Source organism: Rhopalosiphum padi, chromosome 1, assembly GCF_020882245.1.
Source record: "Rhopalosiphum padi isolate XX-2018 chromosome 1, ASM2088224v1, whole genome shotgun sequence".
Taxonomy (NCBI): domain Eukaryota; kingdom Metazoa; phylum Arthropoda; class Insecta; order Hemiptera; family Aphididae; genus Rhopalosiphum; species Rhopalosiphum padi.
Genome location: NC_083597.1, coordinates 29,738,880 through 29,756,492, shown reverse-complemented (window position 1 = coordinate 29,756,492; position 17,613 = coordinate 29,738,880). Strand labels below are relative to the sequence as shown.

The window sequence follows — 17,613 nt, the reverse complement described above, 5'->3', positions numbered from 1 at the left end:
GTTAAGGAATTCGGAAGGGCATTGAGCGGTCACTGAAATAAGTTCAGCTAAGACACTGGACTGAAACATAATCGCATATAATATGTAGGTACATGCAAATTACAAATCGTTGTTGAATTTATTTACCTAATTATTATAGAAATTATACTTACACAATCAAAACAGTATTAACAATATTAAGTAGTTACTAAGTTACCTAATAATTTCCAATTATCTTGAGTATAGTTTTTGTATTAAGGTAGTTAAGTTACCTATACATAAAATGATAATGTTTTGTTCTTCCAAGAGGTGATATAAGCAAAATAAAAGTCAAAACAGAATTTTTTTAAATTTATGAATTGCAATAAACATTTCTACAATGTGATTATTTCCAAGACACTTGTAGTAAACTCCAAATGATTTGACTAATGAATAAAAGTGTAACACACAAATTATTAAGTACATCAGTTTTTTTTATTAATAAAGTAACATTATGTTAATTAAGTTTTGTCACAATTAATAATTATATATTATTATATAAATAAAAATTAGGTACTCCTAATATGGGTTATAAATTATGATACACAGCAATTCCATACCTCTGATATCTGTAGACTCAATGATATCAACTAAAGATAAGAGTATAAGATTATAAATTAATAGAGTATTACAAATAAATTGGACTGGGTATCACATTTAGTACATATTATTATGACTTATGTTTACATAATACATTAGTACATGAATAAATTTAAAAATAAAAATGAGTAGATAATAATATATTATATTATGTAGTTTCATTAAAATAATTGTGTTTTGAGGTATACCCAAAATAAGTCAGTTCTCAAGAACATTAACAAAGTATATTACAATATATTTGAATAAAAATACAATTTTTACCGAATTTAGTAACTAAAATATAAACATAGCCCATAGGTATACCATATACATAATTATATTATTTGTGATGTAATAGCCTGAATCATAATGATATTCAGTGACTAGCCCAAAATTCAATCCATAAATCTTACTTGTACTATGCAAGGACGCAACTAGACATTTTTAAAGGTGGTGTCATTGAGTACTTAAATTACACATAACTACACAAAACCAAACACTATTACATATTAGTACCATTGCAGTCCCTTACTATAAAACGATTAAACAAAAAAAAAAAAAAAAATTAGAAAATATAAGAGGTGATTATCACATATTATAGGTACCTATTATCCAACACCCAATGGTCGAGCTTTTAACATAATATACATAGATTTTACTGTATGTTTAATATGAGTAAGCAGATATTATAAGTTACATACTTTTATAATACAGTAGGGTATCAGTTATCTAACAGTCTGATAGAAAATAAAGAAAAAACATAATATATTTATAACTGAAATTTTGTGAGTATATACAGGATGTATCAGGAGAATATGAAAATTTAAATGAGCAATTGTCGAATCCTTCAGATACACACTATATATTGTCAGATAAAATTATTTAATTTTTTAAATACTTTAAATAAATCCCACCACCTTAATGAAAATGTCGATTATTCTGTCATCATTGTTCCCCTTAATTAGTTTAGTCAATCAAAACTCTACTGTATTATTTAACATAGTATAAACATAAATAGTATTGAATATAGACATATTATATAAACAAATAATAGATTATCCCCCAAAATTATTTACTATTAGGTATATTAATTAATGATATTTCACAACACTGTATTCCGTATGTTATTATTTATGGTTAAAATTATGAAGTAAATTAATATAAAATAAAAACACTTACAAATTTACAAATTTTATGATTCCCAAACACTAAACGTTCATCTAATAATAGAATATCCAACTTTGATTGGTCGATAAAATAACATAGATACACGTTATCCCTACACCGTTTAATTTTAATGTTAACGTTACATAATAATATTGAAACTTCAATTTTTTTTTAAATTCAAATCAACGGATAGCAAAAAAAAAAGTTTAAAGTAAGTACAACAGTAATAAACAAGTAAAAACAATTAAAAAACATGATTATAACCCACAAAGTAGATTATCCTACATTCCTACAGGTAATTAAGTTTGGTAAGTACTTAAAAAGAAACATTATAATTCAATTTTACATTTAAGATATTATAACGTAAGATAATAAATTTAGATTCATAAAAAATATTGCAACATGTTTTGTTCTTTTTGAAATGGGTAATAGTATTACAAACAAATGAGTCTATAAAATGAATAAAATTTAAAAAAAATAATAATAATAATTAAACATCTTAGAACTAGTTTGACAACAAAATAAAATACAAAAGTGTATAATTGTATATTGCACATAAGAAACTGGCTGCCATAAATGAGAATAATTGTAAAAATGGAATAATAGTAAACTAGAATATAATAATAAATAAATAAATTTTAATTATTAGTATTAATGCGCAAAAATATTATGGCACCATTGTTTATTTTCATTGAGCTTGCAAGGAACGAAAGACAAACTAATATTTATGTGCCGTGAGTGGATAGATTTTTTTGTTAAAATCGACAATACTAAGTGTTTCAAACAAAAATTAATAATACTAAAAATAATAATACTTGTAACACAAGAGAAAATACTTTTTTTTGAATAACAATATTAATAAATGAAATTTGTTAAAAAAAAAAAAAGTCATTGAAAAAAATATGTCAATCAAAATAGTATAACACTATAATCCAGTAAAAATATTTAAAAAAAAAAGGTAATATTTAAGAAAATATTAAAAAATTAAACAGAGGTTACCAGAGAACCAAGTTAGGACGGCAATTCAATGCGTAATATTAATAACCGGATATTCAAAAACAGGACGGATATTGAAACCACGGTTATAAAGGGACTCAATATTAAATGTCAAGACTTAGTTTAAAAAATAAAAACTGTATAGAGGACGGTTTACACTTATTCTGATCAACCTTACCCATGAGAGGTGAGAAATATCACAAATAATGTTGGTGGTTTTTTTTTTTTCATACAAACAATAATACTAAGAATATCATGTCTCACCAGTCTCGGCGTTGAGGCTGACTGTACCTTTTTGAGGTTTTTGACGGTGTTGAAGAATTGGGTGTGCCCATTGATCGTCGGACATTTTTCATCTCTCGGTCCATTTCAATTTCCTCTAACCGTTGAGTTACCATTAATTTCTGTTGCACAGATAAACGCAACAATTGATTAAGTGTCTTTTTTTCTTCTTCAGCAGCTACCAATTGTCGCTGTAAATCATCCATGTGAGTCACTTGTTCTTCACACCGTGCAGCAAACATGGCTCTCAAACCTGCAAACAATAAATGAATAAGCTCACATATATTGTAAAAAGAACTTAACATAGATTAAATATTTAAGTGTTAAGTCCAAGTATTTACTTGAGAATGTAGCAGCATCTTCTTTGAGTGTACGCAGCTCATTACGTAGCTTGGTCATAGTTTCTGTAACAACCATTTTCTCGTTGTCGTACTTGGATTTCAAATTATTCAATGCTACCTCAGCAGTATTTTTGTTTGTCTTTAGAACCATGCGTAAAGATGATATTTGTTCTCGCTTTGTTGCTAAGAGAGACTGTAATTTCATTACTTGTTCTCGGAGATCAGACAATTCATCATTATTGTCCAATATTAAACTTTTTTGACCTATAAAAGAATTATTTAACACATTAATAACTTAATGATGGGTAATAAATTATTATTAAAAATTATTGTCAATTACCATCATTATTCTCTCGATTAACCGCTTTAGCATTATCTATTGATGTGTTTACAGATTCTTTAAGCACTTTGATTTGATCAAGTACGTTTCTCAAACTTTTTGCTACAAATGATGCTTCAGTGAGACTTTCTAATTCTTTTATGAATACATCAGACTTGAGTCGCGTTCGTAATACATCAAGGCGGGGATCATTTTCTTCTGTTTCTTTTGTTGATTTTACGACTAAGATAAAAAGGATTGTATATTATTAATTTATCTATCTGAATATTAAGAAATAAAAGTAATATACCAATAGTATTTAATGTTATAGATTTTCCATTCAACACAGACATTTGGAGAGCAAGTTGAGCTAATTCGTCAGTGATGACTACAAGATCATTTTGTGCATTATCTAAAGAAGCACTAGCATCTGTAGCCAATTCTCCCAATAAGCGAACATTTGACTCAAGTTCCATTGTCTTTTGTTCTCTATCTATTAACTAAAAAATGTAAGCACATATAAATATGCATAATATAAATAGTAGTTAAAATATATTATAGCATAATTAAAAAAAATCAGTTAAAAGTACTTTATTTTTGAGCATGATTAATTCATCTTTTAATGATAAGGTTTCTTCAGATGAATTTAACTGTCGTTCAAGTTCTTCTAGATCACCGTGAAGCTGGTCAATTTCTTTGGATGCTAAACTAAACCATTGTTGATAGTACTCTAAAGTTGCATTTGATTTTCCATCTTCTGTCTAATCATTTGAATATCATAATAAAATAATCAACCAAGTGATTGAAAAGTTTATCTAAATTAACGATTTTAATACAAAAATAAACATACCTTATGGTCAGAAACTACTTTACTAGTTTGAGTACCAAGATGTTCCAAAGATCTTATATGTGATCCAAGTTTATATATACGAGATGCTAAATTTTCCAAATCTGATTTACATTTATCAGATGCTGATTGAGACTCTTTAAGGTTCTGTGTCAATAAACTCTTCTCGTTCTCTACTTGTTCCAACTGTTTCTCTAATTTCTTCAATTCATTAAGATGTATTTCACTAAACAAATCATGTTTGCCACATTCTGGTAATTCCATAGTTGAGCCAATATCGTTTTCAAGTTTACGTAACACAGGCAAATCATCTTCATCATCACTACCAACATTTTGGTCGCCGCCCATACCTTACAATAATTTATAGTATAAATACAAATACTTTTGAGCACTATGAAACATATTGTTGAATTTAATCATTATGATTTCCAAATACACAAAAAAAAAATTGAAGATTCTAAAAATATTTGCAGATACATACATACCTCTTATGCTAAAAGCTAAATTACTGAGATTGTACACCGATTCATTGTTAATACGTTGATCAAGTTCTTTCTTCAACGCATATTTAGCTTCACGTTCACCCTATAACCAATTTCAAGTTTTTTATTCAAATAAAATCATAATCTATATCCAATGGTCGAAATGGCTTAAAATAAGTGGAGGTATGTCTTACAATTCTGATTTCATCATTTTATTATAACATTCTTCACACTTATTTTTTTTTTATAAATTTAGCAATTGTTCGACTCACACATGATATACCATACACATCCACTTATTAGTTATCAACAAAACAATGTCAGAAATTACATTTAAATATTTCAGCATAAATCTATGTCCCTACTTATTATCATAAATTTTGTTATTGTTCTGTGATATTTTATTTTATTTTTATTTGTAAAAACAAAACATATATATTTTTATATTTTAAACACTAATCGGCTTTAGTTTGAATATATTTATTAATTATATTATTATATATTATTGTCTCTAAACTAGGCTATAGATCAGAGGTTCTCAACCTTTTTTCATTCACGCACCCCTTGACCACTCACTACTACTTTACGGACCCCCAAATGCCAATTTGTCATATATTTTTACATAAGATATTATACCTATTATAGTATTTATACTCTTATTATACACTTATACTAAATCGTATAAGTTACGAAAAACCTATTTACAACATTTACAATATTTCACTACTAGTTTCACAAGTAATTTCAATTAATTACAACAAATTTCAATTTTTCCGCCATTACGCTTTTTTTTTCCGGGGACCCCCTAATACCTACTCGCGAACCCCTAGGGGTCCGCAGACCCCCCGGTTGAGAACCGCTACTATAGATAATATGATGGAGAAACAACCTATATTAAACAACACTATAAGCCGAGTTGAAATATGTTATAAAACAATTATTTTCACCATAAAAATTAAAAAATTTCTCTTCAATAAAAACATAATCCCAGTACAATACTATAATTTAAATTTTAAATGAAATAATTTTAAAAATATAAAATGTTAATATGTTTTTCATTTAAAAAAAAACAAATTTTATGAAGGATGTGTTATTCTAGACAAAATAAGAGGGATGAAAAATGTAAGTTTATAGAAGGATGTCATCCCTCCATATCCCCCCATTTCGAGCACTGTATCTACATATAAACAATACATATTAAATTATTAATATACTTGTAATGATTGCAAAGCCTCTTCCATTTGTTTTTCAGCAATTTTTTTTAACTTTGCTAACTCATCAACTTGTAAGTATAACAATTCCACATTTTCTTGCAGTCTACGTATTTCATGTTTAGCTCCTTCAAATTCAACCTATTATAAAAAATTTTTTTAATCAAATGAATAATGTTATATTAAATATTAATCATTAAGTACTCTTATATTAATATTAACCTGAGAAGATTTCAAATGAGCAATTTGTTTTTGTAAGGTGATATTTTCTTCCTCTAATTCTGAATAATCAGAGAGTAAATGAGTTTCACGAGATTTGACTTCACGTAGTTCTGCGCGAAGCTGCTTAGACTCGTGATTAGATTCATTACTCAACCTTGATAAATCATTATTTTCTTGAATGGCTCGATCACGTTCAATGCGAACACGTTCCAACTCTTGTCGTAACTATTATTAAATGTTAATCAATTGAATTATTATTATCAATCACAATTTATGATTCATGAAAAATAATAAAATTGTTCATTGTTACACTCACCGATTTAGTATCATTTTCAAGTTCTATGATTGTGGTATTTAATGACGATTCTAATGCTGCTGTTTCATATAACAATGATTCTTCTTGCTCAATACCAGATTTGGTGGTTACTTTATGAGAGGTTTGAAATTTGGTCAAAGCCTAAAATTAAAAACAAATCAATAAACTATGCAAATAAAATATTAACAATTAAAGTTTGAAACCTTGTTTGAAATAACTTTGTAATTTGACTAAATAAATGTATAAATAAGTATAAAAATAGAAAAATCGATAAAATAGAGTAAAAATGAAAAATGGGCATTCAATATAGGTAAATTTTATTAACTTATTTTAAAAAAATTAAAAAAATGTCTTAAAAATAGTATTATCAAGATAATTAAAATTATCAAAGTGAATTCAATTAATTAAATACCAACATTATTTAACAGAAAATACTATACTTATTTTTTAATATAAATAAAATGGGTACTTATTGGTTATTGTGATTACCTTTCCATGTGGTGAAAATGAATTAAAAATTATTAAAGCTATTATAAAAACTAGGAATAAAATTCAAAATTAGAAATTAATAATTAACTCGAGAAGGAAAATGTTTAGCCATGTAATTTAAAATGCCTACAAATGGATTATCATGCTTTTGACGCCACATGAATTTAACCAAATACCAAAAATAAAATAAAATATTTGTAAGAATTTAAATTGCATGGCTGGACTTAATTATTAATTTTTATTAAATTACGCCGCTTAAAGAAAAGTATTCGCAATAACCGATAAATACCATAAAAATAAATCTAAATTTAATAATAATAAAATTATTAATGTTAATAAATTAAAATTGGGATTAAAACTATTCTAAACTATTATAATTGAAGCTAAAAATGTAAAAATTGATTGATTGATTTACAATGAATTAAATAGATTATCTAAATATTTATTTAAGATAGTTTTTGTGGATTGGAACATGTCAATGATAATATTTTGTACTAATTTGGACTATAGAAATGATTCAAATGTCAACTATGTATGTAAATTTGTTTGTTTAAATAAAATTTATTTAGTTTTAGTTTTATTATTGAAAACTAAAAGAAATAAGGGTAGATAAAATATATAGAAACAAAATAAAATGAATAAAGATACCTCCTACTTTAAACAGTTACTAATTTAATATAAATGAAATATTTAGGTATAATAAATTCTATATCATTATTATTAAATTTATAAATAAAAGAAGATTCGTTTTTATCAATATTGACCTTCAATTATTATAAACAAAATAATATCCAGACACCTATGTAATTATGGTATTTTAATATAAAATATAGTTAATATCTAATATTCCTTATATACAATGTACAATATTACCTCTTGAGTGATTTCTAATTCTTGTCTCACATTCTCATATAAATTCTCTAGCTCTTCATAACGTTTTGTTAATGATTGTTTTTCTTCCAGTAAACTTAGTCCATAAGTGGCCGATTGAACTTTTTCTGTATGAGCTTGATCAAGCTCACGTGTAAGCCGATTAATCTCTTGCTGTAAGTTGGCCACGTCCATGTCTTTAGGGCAAAATAAAACAAAATAAAAACTAATCAACAACAAAAATTAAAGTACAAGTACAACATACTTTTTGTCCTCTTAACTGTTACACAATCTTCAATCAGAATTTCATAGTATACAGTTTAAATACCTACAAAATAGGTTCTATTTAACTAGTACCTAATAAACAAAGCAATAAGAATTTAACTTTAGTAAAGCAAAACATGAATAAATTTTAATAAGTTATGACATTTTATATAATTATTAAAGTACTAAACAATTATGAGACGATTATGTTTTTTTCAACATAATATCTATTATCACTATTATCAGTCAAAAACTCGATACATTCCAAACGTGGTACAGGTAAAATGAAAATATCTAAGAGGTTGTAAAAGCTCGTGAGTGTGATCTTCGCGAATACTGAAACCCACAGATATCTATATCTGTGCTGAAACCAGAGTTTTTAATTGAATTTTACTACTCGTGTTATCCGACCAATTATGAAAAAAAAACTGTATACGCTATACACATTACACATGATTTTGAGTACAATGCTAGCCGATGAACTTACCAGACACGTTGCCAGGTGAGCCTGGGTGGGCCGGACCTCAGTTAAATTTACCATTGCTCAGGGCCGCCCACTTCCCCCAAATTAATATTCAAATTATTTTTACTAAATATCAACAGACAACAACGTCCTGGACTTATACACATTTAAATAAACCTATAGTGATAATTATTCAGTAATACAATTTATTATTATTATTATTATGATTAGGTACCTATTATATAACTTATACTTAGATATACATTATACTTTATAGTGAGCTGGGAGAGAATGAAGAGAGAAACCCTCCACAAGTTTATCGTATAGGACTATAGGTATAGGAAAAGGAAAATAATTATGAAAAATGATTCAAGTGCCCAAAATTGTTGACCCTCCCTAATATAAATGTTCAGGCTAGGTACGTGTCTGCATCTTATTATCTTAACCGTGTAGTGTATTCGTGTATTCACGGAATGTCGGAATCATTAGACACAATAACTATTAACTAACTTGTCTTTCGTATGTAGTCTATGTTATAATATGTAGCCATGTAGGTAGGTAGGTATCTTATTATGCAGATTTTTGAATTCGGTTTGTGGAACATAAAATTTTATCTATTCGTATTTCAATAAAAAAAAAAAAAAAATGGGTTCAAAAAAACCACTCCTGTGATATTAGCTTTAAATTAGAGTGAATTAATCTATTATCAAACGTTTTTTGAGAATGTTATTTATGTGTTTGTAGTTTGTATACTTACATCAGTTTTTTATGATATTTCAATTTTTAGAGAATTATAAGAATTTTTAATTTACAATATTTTGCATACCTAATAATATCTCAATAAAAAAAAAAGTTTTAACTTATCGTTTATTTTAAATGAGAAAGCAAAATAAAAATTTAATATCAACTGTTTAAACAATAAACCAAGGGTACACTAGGCTGAGAATATTGTACCCTTTATTAAACCACAGCTCAACCCTCAACTATACAGATGAAATGCTCTCTACTCCTATACACAAATAATAATAACACCACTAATAATTAATAAGTAATAACCTACGCATGTCCGGTATAGGCAGTTGCCACACAAATAAAAATTAAAATAGATACTATATCTGAGCTGTCTACTTGGGTGACGCAAAAATTAAAAAATTTCCACGAAAAACTTCACAAAGCTGACGAAGCACTCCACTATAAAATTGGTAGAGGATCCGCCAATCTAAGATTAAAACCACGGCTACCACAGGATATCCTACTCACACCTAAAGAAGACACTTCAGATTTAAATTCGGACCTAGACTTATAACTCAGTTATAAACTAACCAAAATTAAAAATTATTGTAATTATTGTAAATAAGGTTGTAAACATATTTGTAAACATATTAATCGTAAATTGTAATTAACATTGTAAAAATACCTGGTGTATTACCTAAGTCATAGTTGTAACTAGGGGGGAAGGGCTTGGGTCCTTGAGCTCCCAGAAATTGTGGATAAATGAATGTGCTTATAAACATATTAGTACCTACATATTATTAACTTAAAACAATAAATAATAATCAAATAAAAATAAAATTGAAATAAAACATGTTTAGGGATTTAACCCCCCCCCCCCTAACTTAAAGGACTAGTTACGCGGTTACGCCTATGGTATTGACAAAATTAAATTAATTATCAACTGTTTATAAAAATTACCAAATATCATAATATGGCCACGAATGAGCTATAATAATCGAATGAACAATTTTTAATGATTATTATTAAATGCACAATATACTTTGTTTAATTTGTTTAAATAAAAACAGTCTTATGTAATTATGTCAAAAAGGGGGCCATATTATATTAAAAACTGTGGATCAGCTAAACACCTTTAAATCAGCACTGTCTGCAGGTCCACGCTTATATGATCCAGTTATGGACTACATAGTGTCACAGTTTTTTGAATTTCGTCAAAATTAATATAATCGAACTTCTACGAGTAGTTCGTGTAGCGAATTCATTATTTTATTTTATGATTCATGAAAATTAATATTAATATTTTAATTGTTGTGTAAAATCGATGCTGCTACTATTTAATTTATAAAACCATTAAAACTTAAAATAAAAATACGATACAAACGTCTATAGCTATTTTATAACCTAACCTATTATTATTATAATAAAATAATATCAATGTTATTATACTAGGTATTTGGTTTTTAGAACAGTGTTAAATTAATTATTATTATATAGCGGATAGATCTATATAATACATTAACACAGATATTAAATCTACATATTTAATTGTAATTATATCAGTAAGGACGTAAAGTATAGTGATACCTAATTTAAATTCTAGTTATTTAGTAGATATATATATATAATTATATTTACGCTTATAATTTAATAATCTTATAATCACCGTTGTTTGTAATTTTATATTTGAATGTTTTACTGTCATTTGAGCTTCAGACGCTTCAGTCACCCAGATGCCAGTAAATTCAGTTGAAATAAATTCGGTTCTCTCTTCGTTGTAATTGATAAATGGTATTATATTTTTATGGTTATATTAAAAATTAAAACTATAATATTATAACGGCTATCTGATCTGCAGAAACGTGAGATGTAAGTGATGGACTACCTATTTACATTATAGACTATAGTATTATAAAATAGTAAATACCATACACAACCAGACACCAATGTCCAATACAGATAAAAATAAAAGGAAGATTGTATGCGTCAACTGTCGATCTATATTCTATAGTTTCAATTATTTAATAAATAATAATGTATTATACAGAGTGTAACTGGACTATTTAACAAAAATATAGTAACATTTTTAACGGAAGTTTGTCAAATAGTCTTGTTACACCTTATATAATATATATACTTACTGTCCTCTTGCACTTCGTGTTTCGAAGATTCAAACATGTTTTCAAATTTATATATTTATATATATATATTATATGTATAATGTATATAGAATATAAAAAGATGGCCATATTGTTAGGTAGGTACATTTAACATAACATTAATAAATTATTATATTTACTATAGCAGCGGTTCCCAACCTTTTTAGTTTCGCGGACCACTAATTTTGTAAAAAAATATTTGAGGCCCACCCATAGCATACCTATATACGTATTCATAAAATTATAATATTGAATGTATATACAATATATACAATATATATACATGTATATATAGATATTAAGAATAAAAAATTTAAAAAATTAAAAAAAAAACTTAATTCAACTTTATCACAAGATAAATTTGACATTGCTTGTTCTTCACGAGAAAGTCAATATCTGGATTAAAACTTGTTAGTTTTAGTCTTAAATCACTCTCAAAATTTAGTTTATTCCTATATTTATTTTTTAAATAAATTAAAGTAAAAAAGCACGTTTACATGGATAAGTTATCGAAAAGCCCATCAAGTTTCTCAGTGCAATTTTAGCGATTGCTGGATAATAGTCTTTCCGAACATTTAACCAGAATGACTTATGAAATAAAATATTATTATGATCAGAAATATAATAAAAAATAAATAATAATTTGATAATATTATTTTAAATATATATAATATTTAATACTATACCTACCTATGGCTCGCGGCCCATGGGTTGGGAACCGCTGTACTATAATATTTCACACTTTCTATTTGTATCATTACCATTCACCACTAACTTTGACCTAATCAAATAGTTATATCAGATTCTTTAATCTATAATATGGATTACGGTTTTAAAATTTCATGGAATTTATTTTCTTAAAATATTTCATTTCAATGAAAAATAAAATATAAATTATTATATCTTAAAGTTTATAATCACGTCAACTTGCAAGTGAACATTTTTAAAAGTTAGTTAATTGTGCGAAATAAAAAAAATATGTATACTAAATATGGATTATATTTAGATGCTTTCAGTTAAATCTATTTTTATTGCAATTTGCAATTACCTGGTGTCCGTGGAACAGGATACATTTTAATATTATATCACTCATCACACTGTAAATATTTTTCAAAAATTCTGTTTGTGGGACGTTACTAGACTAATGGATCAAAAATTCCTATAACTTATAATTTTTTTAACTCGTGTATTTTGTGCATGAACAACACAACCTTAATTTTTTTTAATGGAAAATTAGCAACCTCTCGTTTTGATATCATTTTCGATTTAATACATTTTTAAAGTTATTTTAATCTATCAACTTAGATTTTTAGAGCTAAATATATGTAATTTAAAACATAAATGAATGTATTTTTTCGATCTTATAACGTCATATAAATATACATTTATTATTAAAGTAATAAATTATTTACTATTTATACTATTTATAAATTGATAATATAATATTTGTAAACTAAATTGTAAATAAAAATGTATAGTATTGTTAAAAAAATATATACTACATTTAGAATTTCAGTCTAAAAAATCAGTCTTGTTATTTTGCATGAAAATCTTACCAACAATAAAAATATTTATCACATTTAGTTCAACAAGTACCTTGTGTCAGTTTTCCACATTTTTAATGCTTGCATTGTTGCCTCGTTTTTTATATTGTGGCACAGTGGCGTATTTACGGGGGGGAGGAGATTAGGGAAATATCTCTCCCCTTGGCCCAACATTTGTTTAGCTATTTTTATATGGTTATATAGTTGTGTTTTTTTCTATTTATCACTCTATCAATAGGTAATGAAGTTTTGAGCCGTTTAGCACCGACAATTTTAATTATATCTCCTCACTTAAAAAAATCCTAAATAAGCCACTGCATGTTGTGGTATACATTAAAATTTATAATTATAACAACTGAATTTAACAATATTTTAATTAAATATAATGATTGATCCAAAAATGTGGTTGTTTTTGTAACAATTATTACCTAAAACTGTATAAAAAAATAATAAAATAAAATAATTGGCAATAAAATGATTTAACAAATTATTAGTTTAGTCAAATTAAAAAATAATTTTTCTTTGACAAATTTCACTATTTTCTATTCATAGTCTTTAACGTAAGTCTAATTTCGTTCATAGTTGGTCATTTGGAAATAAAGACAAATCAGAGTTGTTACCTGTGTTTGATATAAATATATAATCAGTGACCAAAGTAATCTAAAACTGTGAGTCGAATCACACTAAGAAAATAAATAATTAACAATCTTATGTATTATATACCTACCTAAACTAACTTTTTTTTATATTAATACATTAGTCATACAATAAAATTATAATAATATATTTATATATAAAATATTTCTTTACCGTGGACTTTGTAAAGTAAAATTTAAACTAAATACAGTTTTACGAAAAGAATTTTATTCCGTTGGCATTATTATTGTTAATAATAATGGTTTTATACTTTACATTATTAATAGGTGCTTTTTTTACAGATTGTACCGGTAAAATAGAACCAAGTCCGATGGCCGTATTTAACGATCATAATGCTGCCATTTATTTAAAAACTTTGAAACAATACGGTTTTTATCAAATATTCTTTCCTAATGGCGAAAATATATTCGGTTGGAATATGAAGAATATTTACAGACTTTCTTTTATCGCATTAACAGTGATAATCCAGTGTCTAATTGTCTTCGGGAATTGTGGATTTTTAATTGATTTGGAAGACACTATTGACAAAACTGATTTATTTATAATCATATTCTCTAACATATTTAATTATCATATTCTATGTAAAGTGATCATACTTATGTTCTACAGAAACAAGATTTTGGACCTTTTGGACGTTACATCTTTAAACTTTTTGAAGAGCGAACAGTGTCTTTATAATATTAAAATACTGTACAAACATCGTAACAGAGTTATACAACGTACAAAATTATATTATAACTTTTGCATGTCGGTGATCATTCCATGGGTTTTATATCCAATTGTAATAAACTTATTCGTAGCAAATAAAAATGACAATCGGCGTTTAGAGAACATTATAAACAGACGATATCCTATGGATGTCAACACTTACAATCAGTATTATGTCCTGTTTTACATAATCGAGATGATAATAGCTATAAAGTCATTATACTTAGTATTGATGATCGATATATTATTATTGTCTATTGGTTGGGCGATAATCGTTCAATACGAAGTATTGGCTGTAACGTTTAAAAACATCGGGCATATTGTAAACTTTCGAAAAGGTGAGACTAAATATTGTTGTGTTTTGAAAATTATTTTAAAGAATATCTGTCCAAGATAAAATGCAGAATAATCAATTCTATATGAGTAGAAACAAGGAATAAGTCGGAAACACTAAACAATCTTGTTATATTCTAATAGATTTTTCATTCTTTACAACTAATTTAAGATAAGAAATATCTAGTGAACAAATAATTTAAATTTTGGTTATAAAAACTAAGACATCTGAAGGCGTCACACCCGCATCTGTCTTACAAGTACGTAACATACCAAATTTACGCTCAGCAGATGACGTTTAGCTCCGTCAGTTTAAAAATTAGAGTGAATTGACCTATTATAAAACTTAATGGTAAGAAAATTATCTGTAATTGTATGTTGGTTTTTACGATTGTTCAATTTTTTAGCAAGTTATTTGTACCTATATAACATAGCGTAAATTAAAAATGCTCATACTTAAAAACTTAATAATCGTAAAATACCAACATTCAAACACAGATAATGTTCTTACCATCAAGTTTTATAATAGGTCGATTCACTCAAATTTTTAAACTAAAGGAGCTAAACGTGATCTGCTGAGCATAATTTGCTTTGTTACAAACATGTAAGACGGAGACAACACATGCGGGTGTGTTGCGGCCTCTTAATAAAATAATATAAGTTATAACCGAAATTGATTTATTTCCTTCATTGTCTCTTACCCCCCGTGATTCACCCCACCCAATCATACTGATAAAATAAAGCAAACTACTTTAAAGTTCTATAAAACTATTTAATATTTTAAAGTACCTAGGTACTTACAAGTTATACAATATTATTTTATACATTGAATATTATAAGTAATACCTATTATATGTATAAATTGTTTTTTTTCAGATCATGATTATAATAATGTTGTAGATGAAGATAATTATAAAAAATTTAAATCGATTATATTTGATCAACAACAACTTGATCTGTAAGTTTATTTCACATTATAATATAGTCTGCAATATCAATACTAACAATTAACGTGGAAAAAACTAACAAAAATAACAATGATCATACATCTCAATTTCAATAATTTCACCTAAGGTACTCGATCAGTGTGACGGTGTCTCATCTACTGTCTCCTCAAATAAAAGTGTTCGCCATATTTTTCATATATTTGACTTTATATTTTAGACATAATAATTATTACTTACAAGTTTTAAGATTAAATTCCTGAATGTATTTATCTTACATACCAATGGAAATCTTAGGAAGGACTCAATCAAATAATTATAGTCGATTCAGATTTAAAGTGATTATCGGAGAACATGTAACCATTTTGCCTTAAAATTAAAATATTAAATATTTTACTTTTCAATGGGTATCTACATATACTTATACTTATATACTTTTATACATACGTGGGACAAGTTTAGAAGGAGTGAAGTCATCTTAATCATATATGTTTACTAGTTTATGATAATACTAGCTGTCATACACAATTCTTACATTAGTGGCATGTTTATGGGGTAGGATAATTAGGCCCGGTTCTAAAATATTTTATAAAATAATTTGGCTGGGTATTTATTATCATGTTAAAATGATAACATAATTGAAATCAACAAATAACAATAACATAAATTTAGATTATTTTTATTTATTTTTACAGGAAAGTAAAATTGTATTTTTCCATCATGAATCCTATTATTTTAATGCACGTTGCTATTAATTCAGGATTAATCATAATGTTGTCGAACGCATTCATTATGGTAATATTTTAAAATAGGCATATTATTTTAATAAAATTATAATAGCTTTACTTGTATTGTATAAGTCAATGTTTTACTATAGTAGGTACATACTTATAATTACAACCTAATAATTTGCCAACAGGTTATATTTTCAACAGAATCATTTTCTATAACAATCGTAAATTTATTTAAAATTGGGATTGGAATTTTCTATTTGGGTCTAATGTTATTTCTGTATTGTTATTTATTCGATAATATGAACGTGAAGGTAGGCTTAACTTTTAAAATTTTATTTTTTTACTCCAATTAATAATTTGATATGAACTTACATTACACAGAGAGAATCTGTCAACATTGGAATATATTCATGTAATTGGACAAAGATGAATTTAATATTTAAAAAACTATTATTATTAACTATGCAGGTAAATGATGCTAATCGAATAACAATGAAAGTTTCAGAGAAAAAAATAGTTAACTTACAACTATTTGCTAATGTAAATATTAATTTATTGTCTATACATAATGCATATTAATTACAAAATAGTATACGAACTGATGATTTAATATTTCTATACAATTTCAGGTTTTGACGATGTCTTACAACATTATATCCGTCATGGTAAAAACAATTGGTAAATAGAAAGATCCATAGATACACCACACAATATATAATAATCAACTGCTTATTTTTATTAACAATTTTCGATATTTGTATAAAAATTTGTGAAATTGTATTTAATAATAATTAAGTATACTTCATCATTTAACTTGTTTTTAAATAATCTAGTTAAGAGGTATCCATGTTTGATACTGTAATAATTCAATTGTTTATTACAGTAAGAAATGATACCAATAGTAATATAGAACTTGTAGATTCACACATCATTAAA

General features: G+C 26.2%; 3 protein-coding genes across 4 annotated transcripts in view; 2 read left to right on the top strand and 1 right to left on the bottom strand.

The window, feature by feature from the left end:
* Window positions 1-441, top strand: part of LOC132932213 (Bardet-Biedl syndrome 4 protein homolog) — a 14,769-nt gene extending 14,328 nt beyond the window's left edge. The window contains exon 11 of the mRNA XM_060998483.1: window positions 1-441. Coding sequence (XP_060854466.1) covers window positions 1-36 — 36 coding nt within the window. The 3' untranslated portion in view covers window positions 37-441.
* LOC132932210 (protein bicaudal D) lies at window positions 432-8,634 on the bottom strand. The gene is made up of 12 exons (XM_060998480.1): window positions 8,405-8,634; window positions 8,143-8,336; window positions 6,781-6,921; window positions 6,465-6,689; window positions 6,246-6,383; window positions 5,035-5,134; window positions 4,553-4,899; window positions 4,293-4,463; window positions 4,013-4,202; window positions 3,724-3,945; window positions 3,384-3,647; window positions 432-3,295 (listed from the first exon to the last, which is right to left on the bottom strand). Exons 2-12 carry the CDS (start codon window positions 8,332-8,334, stop codon window positions 3,021-3,023), a joined length of 2,265 nt encoding a protein of 754 aa, XP_060854463.1. The 5' UTR covers window positions 8,335-8,336; window positions 8,405-8,634; the 3' UTR covers window positions 432-3,020.
* LOC132932215 (uncharacterized) lies at window positions 4,071-17,613 on the top strand. Of its 2 annotated transcripts, none has more exons than XM_060998485.1 (7): window positions 4,071-4,211; window positions 14,240-15,004; window positions 15,876-15,957; window positions 16,639-16,738; window positions 16,863-16,988; window positions 17,059-17,217; window positions 17,307-17,613. In XM_060998485.1, the coding sequence occupies exons 2-7, from the start codon at window positions 14,269-14,271 to the stop codon at window positions 17,361-17,363; spliced, it is 1,260 nt and encodes a 419-aa protein (XP_060854468.1). In that variant the 5' UTR covers window positions 4,071-4,211; window positions 14,240-14,268; the 3' UTR covers window positions 17,364-17,613. The 2 variants fall into 2 exon arrangements, with proteins under 2 accessions (XP_060854468.1, XP_060854469.1); XM_060998486.1 differs by lacking the exon at window positions 4,071-4,211 and adding an exon at window positions 11,320-11,467.

What these genes read in the sequence shown, in the direction of transcription:
- LOC132932210 (XM_060998480.1), bottom strand. Translation starts at nt 8,334, where the DNA reads ATGGACGTGGCCAACTTACAGCAAGAGATTAATCGGCTTACACGTGAG. An exon ending in TATAACATTAAATACTATTG is followed by an intron (nt 3,946 to 4,012) that starts GTATATTACTTT and finishes TTTTTATCTTAG; the next exon opens with TCGTAAAATCAACAAAAGAA. An exon ending in AGATGCTGCTACATTCTCAA is followed by an intron (nt 3,296 to 3,383) that starts GTAAATACTTGG and finishes TATTGTTTGCAG; the next exon opens with GTTTGAGAGCCATGTTTGCT.
- LOC132932215 (XM_060998485.1), top strand. Translation starts at nt 14,269, where the DNA reads ATGGCCGTATTTAACGATCATAATGCTGCCATTTATTTAAAAACTTTG. An exon ending in TGTCGAACGCATTCATTATG is followed by an intron (nt 16,739 to 16,862) that starts GTAATATTTTAA and finishes ATTTGCCAACAG; the next exon opens with GTTATATTTTCAACAGAATC. An exon ending in ACTTACAACTATTTGCTAAT is followed by an intron (nt 17,218 to 17,306) that starts GTAAATATTAAT and finishes ATACAATTTCAG; the next exon opens with GTTTTGACGATGTCTTACAA.